The sequence below is a fragment of the Nicotiana sylvestris genome, chromosome 5 (assembly GCF_000393655.2).
Source record: "Nicotiana sylvestris chromosome 5, ASM39365v2, whole genome shotgun sequence".
NCBI classification, from domain to species: domain Eukaryota; kingdom Viridiplantae; phylum Streptophyta; class Magnoliopsida; order Solanales; family Solanaceae; genus Nicotiana; species Nicotiana sylvestris.
This window is the reverse complement of record NC_091061.1, coordinates 36,792,071-36,799,195: the sequence shown is the minus strand read 5'-3', so window position 1 is coordinate 36,799,195 and position 7,125 is coordinate 36,792,071. Positions and strand designations below refer to the sequence as shown.

The following is a 7,125-nucleotide window of genomic DNA, read 5'->3' as shown; positions in this document are numbered from 1 at the left end:
AATAACCTCACAACCACTCGGTGTTGTATATGGCTCACACTGTCACTCATAATCAGTCTCTCGGCCTCACTCAGTCATCACTCTCCAGTCTCATCACGGGCTTACAAATGCCATAAAACTAGCCCGAAATAGTGATATAATGTGAAAATAAACAACAACTAAGACTGAGAAGTGATATGAAATGCATGAATATGATTGAGTACAGAATATCAATAAAATCAGTAAGATGATAGCAAGAAAACGACCACTCGGGTCCCAACAGTATTGGCTTAAAGCCCTAACATAATACCTAGCCTGATTTATAGCTCCTTTACTTAATCGCATGATGGAAACATGAATATCAACAAGAAGAGTCATTAAACGGTGCCATGGAATGAACTAGGCCACAATTCTCACGGTGCCCGCCCCCACGCCCGTCAATTACACCCAATTTCATGTTGACCAAGTATTTACTTGGCCAAACAAACATGTCAAACTATGTAATTACATCCAAATCCATTTCCAAGGTGGCTTTCCAAACATGCTCTAAGTGATAACCTTTATAAGAAGGTTAAATAAGTTTATAGTGTAACAAAGATATGTAACTAAATGTTAGCATATTAAATATAGTACTTCTTGATCTTTTAGTCAATCCCCATTATTTGTCTCTGCAATTCGTTTCTAGATATTCAAGTTTTCTCGATACTTCACTCCAAATTCAGCATTCAGCACCCAATCCAAAGTTCATCATTTCAATTCTCCACCATGAAATGTGAAATGCTCTTCTTTTCGGCATTTAGCATAAATGTCTTTGCATCTTCCACTATCGACCAACATTAATGGAGGTAAAGCTTAAGGTTCTAATAGTATTGGTTTGTTAATATGATTGGATGTAAGGTATTCTTCCTTTTTCGATGCAAAAAATTAAAGGTAAAAGATCAATAATCCAATAATAAACTACAGGCGAATAATAAATCGGAGAAACTTACTCCTAGTATTTATTAGGAATAAAGCAAAGAATCTAACAATTGAGAGAGGTAAAAATTGGGAGAAGGAAGGAAAATAAAAGTGGGGTTGGCTATCGTTTGATTTCGGTATTCTTGGGAAAAATGTATAAGAAGGAGAAGAAATTTGGGTGAAAGACAAATATGTCTTTATCTTTTATGTACTAGCACAAATAATTTTTAGAATTGAAAATAAGTATAATGCTAACCTACTATACTCATATCTGTGTGTGTGTCTATATATATATATATATATATATATATATATATATATATATATATATATAGTTGAATATATTTATGAGGCTTTATTTATGTGGAGGAAAACACATTCTCTTATACATAGGCATTAAACTCTATCCTTTTGAGGACTCTAGGCGTTCCCTTGTTCTACTTATGTTTAATGATGAAGATGGATGAAGTTAACTCTCAAGTAGAGGTGAATTAGTTTGAAAATGGCAGATCAAGTTATTGACCACCATAACATAGACCCCCTGGTGAATTATGAGGTTGTTCTGAATGAAAATGTACCTAAACAAGAATTGATGAGATTCGTGATGAATTGAACTTAGATACGTTATTTATGTTCTGGTGCTTCTTAAAGCAAATTAACTTATAAGAAATATACGAATGGTACTTGTTCGAAAATACTATAGGAAATAAAACAAATGCCCTCTTTTTTGGTCTAACCCGCATGATCTTATTCAAACAAAAGGCAATGCATCACGTTGACTTTTTTTGACATTTACATTTTACTTTATATGCAATCGATAAGTAGGAATAGCCATTAGATGCTGAGCTCTAGCTGTTACTAATCCGGATTTTTCAGTCATGTCAATATCATTTGGCAGCATGCCATTTGGTAGCTCCCAATCAAAGCAGTGAACCAATTGTGCGACCACCAAACGAACGATGGTGAGCCCTAACTGCAAACCAGGGCAACCTCTTCTGCCCGAGCCAAATGGTAAAAGTTCATAATTTCTTCCTCGAGATCAATATTGCTTCCTTGAAACCTCTCAAGTTTGAACTTTTCTGGCTCAATCCAAGTGTCTGAATCTCTCCCGATTGCCCAAACATTAAGCAAAAGTCACGATCTTTTAGGTAAATGAAAACCATCAACTGTGCAATCTTCAATAGACTCATGAGGAAGCAATAATGGTGCAACTGGATGGAGCCTACAACCTTCTTTTATGACCATATCCAAATACTCCAGACTTTCTAAATATAATTCTTCCACCATTCTGTTTTTACCAACTACTTGTTTCAACTCATTCTGGAATTTTTTTCATCACTTCAGGATGCCTTAAAAGTTCTATTAGAGTCCTCTTGATTGTTGTTGATGAAGTATCCATTGAAGCTATCAGCAAGTCCTGCACATATCAGTACTCTTTAGTTATTAACTCATAACATATTGAAAATTGGAAACTTCAGCTGAGTTTGCTTTCTACAGTCTAAGTGAAGGCCAGCGAAATATTTTTACACATAGAAAAATTAATACACTTGCCTAATATTTTTGAAACAAATGTGGAATTATAGTGAACATTACCAGTAAAATAGCTTTGACATGGCGGCGATCAAACTCGAATTCAGCTTCTTTAGATTGCATAATACTCATCAGTGTATCAACCATGTCTTTTGCTTGCTTCTGCTCCTCAGTGTATTGAACATGTTCATAAATAACTCTTTCCAGGAATTCATCAAAAAGCTTAGCTAATTCCTTCATACGACGAGTAAATCTCTGGAGGTCAAAAACACGAAGAAAGGGAAAGAATTCAACAAAATTTGGCATTGCTGCTATGTGGAGTATATCTTGAATCAGAGCTTTGAAACCCTTATCGCCAAGATCCTCGTCCATGTACTTCCTCCCAAATATCATCAGACAAGACATGTTCGCGCTAAGAGATGCAACTTTAGCACTAAGATCAATCACAATGCCTTCAGAAGCAGCCTGTTTGAGGAAATTCACAAGAATTTCGAGTTCTTTTTCCTCATAAGCTGAAATTGATGGATCTTGGCGTTGCTTAGCAATTGCAGAGTGCACAATTTGAGCATGTTTCTTCAATATAGTCCGTACTTGGCTAAGACCAGATTTCTCTATTCGTAAAACATGTGTTAAGAAGCTTCATTATACGGTCTGCTGGCAAAAGTCAAATCATGGTTTTTCAAGAAGAGTTGTGCAGCATGAGGAGAGGAAAAAATAATGACAGGAACAAGAACAAAGTGCATGGACATTATGGGACCATGCTTTTTGGCTAATTTATGTGAGCACCCAATTTTTGCCCTACATGAAAATAACTCCTAAAAATAAACCAAAAATAATTTTAATTAATTTTTAAGAGTTTTTCTTTATTTTGTTGCATTTCATGCATTTTTAAAATTTTACTAATCATAAAAATTGTCACGTTTTAATTTCATCTTAGGCTCAGTTTGCATGTAGTTATTAATTTTATTAAGCAAAAAATCACATAAAATGGTCATTTTTACATATTTGGATTTTAGCCTTTAAAATTAGTATTTTTCCTTAGTTTTAAGTTAATTAGTTGTTATAATGTTAAAAATAAATAAAGAATTATAATTTCTACAAAAATAGATTAATTCAAGATTTTAAATAATTAAAGAAAAAAAAGGAGAAAAGGAAATTAGGAAGAATATATTTAGGTCTTGTTTCTTTTAAAATACTTGGCCTGGGCCAATTACTAAAAAAAGGGCCCAATTCACCTTTTTCTTGCCCAACCCAATACCATACCCAATACCTTCTTGGCCCAAACTCCATTTTCATTACAAAAACAAACAAACAAACAAAAAAAAACCTAGACCTAAGAGAGGATATCAGATTTTTCCAAGGCTAGCGCAGCTTTCACCTTGGTCCTACCCTCTCGATCTTCTTCCTCATTTTTTTCTCACTCAGAACAAGAACCAAAAACCAGACCCCTCCCATTTTCCCCCATCTTCTTTTTCTTCTCAAGCCATAAGAATCAAACCATCATATCCTACACCCTAAGAACCTAGAACAGAGAGGCTCGTCATCTCCGTCCCTCCCCATCTTTGCACCCTCACTTTCCACCAACCACTCCCACGCCAGTCTCTCTTTCTCTCTCTAGAGTCACTCAGTCAAGTACTGAACATTAACGGAGAAACAGAAATCGGCAACAATGGCAGCTACATTTGCTACAGTTTCGAATTTAGGCTCACTCTCAGCTCCACGAGCTGCTGCAAACCCTACATATGCTTCTCCTAAGTTGGTGAAATCTTCATTCTCATCGTCAAGTTTCTTTTCTGGCTCGTTGCGCCTCGCTACTTCATTGAACCGTTCGGTTCTCAGAAAAACCGGCGCTTTATCCGGGTCCATTCAAGCCGCAGTGCAGGCGGCCGAGGTGCAATCCAAAGTGACACAGTTTATTTTGATATTAGCATTGGGAATCATGTTGGAAAGCTTGCCGGGCGAATTGTAATTGGATTATATGGTGATGATGTGCCACAAACAGCAGAAAATTGTAGGAATATATACCATAGCAGAAGCAATAACAGAATCTTATTCACATGTAATCTAAACAACTAGCACATTTTAGGATTACCTCTTGAAGCGTAAACACAACAAATCTATATCGTTCTCTAATTCCTCAGTTGAAAACACACCAGTAGAGTTCCACAGTCTTCTGCTGTGTTACCCAAACAATAACCGAAAATGGAGAATTTTGGGTGGGCAAAATTCTAGTAGAAACCGCAGTCCGAATCTTGTCAAAAAGGTCCAGCCCTTATATCCATATATATAGCTGCGTTTTTTAGGTCAAAACCGTTTTCAAAACCTGTTAGGTTTCCTTCTCCCACTAAGGGACGGTTTCCACGTTTTCTTTCCCACTAAGTAACAGTTTCCACTATTTTCTATTATTTAGGCACAGTAGGGACCACAGAATTTAATTAACAAGGCTTCCTATTATGATATTAATTTCGAAATTCTGAAACTAATTTCCATCATAATAAATTACGAATTATTCCACTAAAAATTCGTAATTGCACTCCTTAGTTCAATTTCGAAATTCTTCCATAAAACCTTATTTAACTCCCCATGTTAAGATTCAGATACTAATCAATCAAATTAAATTACTGACTATTTAATTTATTGATTACTTCCTTTAGACTTACACTTAACTTATTTCATGTGTCGGATACAAAATCCACCGGCCGGGTTTACACATGAAAACTTATAAGCTTTCATAAAGGAGTATCATCAATCTCAAAATCGAGACATGGATTCCATCAACTAATTATTACTTCGCCAATGTATATCATTGTTATCCAATTTACCAGGCTTATTGACTCGCGAAAGAATCTCGCCTTTTAATAAATCAAAACAACAAGTGACATACACAGCTAATAATAATTATATCAGGATTAAGAGTATAAGTACATTAAATGGACTAGAGAAATTATTTTATAAAGTCAGTATAAAATACTCATCTCTACTTGATCCGTTCAATACATACAAAATGTACTAGCACAAGAAGTTGGAATTAAACCATTCTCATAATCAAGATAAATTATATTTAATCTTGTGCTACAATCATTCCGATGATTTGTCCAATTCCATCATTAGATTGTGAACATTAACTTTTATGTCTTACAAGAACCGATGATTTAATCTTCCGTGTATAAGCTAAACTCTATACACTAAATCATCTACTATGTAAGCAATGGACGCACAAACCAACACATGATCTATTTAAAATGAAACTTTATTGAATTTAAACAAGTAAATAAATAATTGTTCATAAAGAATACTATAACAATACGCATGGCTTATAGTATATTCTAACAAAAAATTCTGTGCACTCTGCACAGGTGAGAAGGGTTTTGGCTACAAGGATTCTGCATTTCATCGTGTTATTAAAGATTTCATGATTCAAGGAAGTGATTTCGATAAAGGAAATGGAACCGGTGGTAAAAGCATATATGGTCGTACCTTTAAGGACGAAAACTTCAAGTTGACTCATACTGGACCTGGAGTTGTTAGCATGGCTAATGCAGGCCCTAATACCAATGGAAGCCAATTCTTCATTTGCGCTGTCAAGACCCCATGGCTTGATGAGAGGCACGTTGTGTTCGGGCAAGTTTTAGAAAGCATGGACATTGTGAAATTGATTGAGTCGCAGGAGACCGATAGGGGTGACCGTCCAAGGAAGAGGGTTGTCATCAGTGACTGCGGTGAGCTACCAGTGGCATGAGGCGGGAATACAAATATAAAGCACTTTATTATGTTAAGGCCCGTTGCCAGATATAAGAGGATTCTCAGTACTGAGTTTTCATCCAAAACCCGGCTTTTCCCTGTTCCTTTTTTGGGTCTCTGTAGGATTTCGAATTACAGGGTAAAAAATTTCTTGCTAGTAGTGAGTATGTTGTATTCCTGTAACCTGGGCAGATGCTAGTTTAGTTGACATTGAATATACTAGATGGTAATAGACTTGTTGCTTCTATACAACCACTGTTTGGATTAAAAAAAAAAAAGAACCTAGAACAGCGGCAGAAAATGAGCTCCATTTGATGCGATTTATTTTTAATTTCGCTGAAGTTGGCTATTTTCTGAGCTCCATCTGCTGCTTCTTGCTGGGGAATACGGACAGAACAAAAAGAAAACGAAAAAACTGAAAATTAAATGATTTGAAGGCTATTTGAATTTCTGCTCTTTTATTTCAATTTTCTGGAATTTTTGATTGACATTTGGATTGTAGAAGTGTGTTCTGCTCGCTGATTTCGCTGCTTTATTCTGGAACGGGCCATGCTCTGACTGTAGCAGCTATTTACAGCTTTCATTTGGTTTGTTTTCGGTCATTTTTGCTGTTTGGATTAGATAGCTACTCTATCATTCCTCGCACTTTGTTATGGATTGAAATAAGTGAGGAAGAGCAGAATTCAAGTGATCTATCAATGACATAGTTATTGAATCAAGTCATATGTTGCTGTAATGTTGAATTAAGTCTGGCTTAAGCTTATTAAGGTGAAGTCTCTTTTTTGCGATCATATCTCCTGCGTGAGTGCTTATTCAAGGTAATTTGTTGGACTTTTATGTGATTTTGATGTTTGTTTGAAAGTTGGATTTTTGGTTTTCAGTTGATTATATTTTGACATACTCAATTTTCTAACTGTT

The 7,125-nt window shown here is 35.6% G+C and overlaps 1 protein-coding gene and 1 pseudogene across 1 annotated transcript; one reads left to right on the top strand and one right to left on the bottom strand.

The window, feature by feature from the left end:
* Positions 1-2,251: 2,251 nt before the first annotated feature.
* On the bottom strand, positions 2,252-3,756 carry LOC138868521 (cytochrome P450 71AU50-like). The gene is made up of 3 exons (XM_070146076.1): positions 3,702-3,756; positions 2,530-3,077; positions 2,252-2,353 (listed from the first exon to the last, which is right to left on the bottom strand). Exons 1-3 carry the CDS (start codon positions 3,754-3,756, stop codon positions 2,252-2,254), a joined length of 705 nt encoding a protein of 234 aa, XP_070002177.1.
* Positions 3,757-3,979: 223 nt separating this feature from the next.
* Positions 3,980-6,459, top strand: LOC104218598 (photosynthetic NDH subunit of lumenal location 5, chloroplastic-like; annotated as a pseudogene).
* The last annotated feature ends 666 nt before the right edge of the window (positions 6,460-7,125 follow it).

Coding starts and splice junctions, on each gene's coding strand:
- LOC138868521 (XM_070146076.1), bottom strand. CDS start 3,756: ATGGAGTTTGGGCCAAGAAGGTATTGGGTATGGTATTGGGTTGGGCAA. Junction 3,078..3,701: donor TTGGGTTGGGCAAGAAAAAG/GTGAATTGGGCC, acceptor TTTTACGAATAG/AGAAATCTGGTCTTAGCCAA. Junction 2,354..2,529: donor ATGTCAAAGCTATTTTACTG/GTAATGTTCACT, acceptor TGATATGTGCAG/GACTTGCTGATAGCTTCAAT.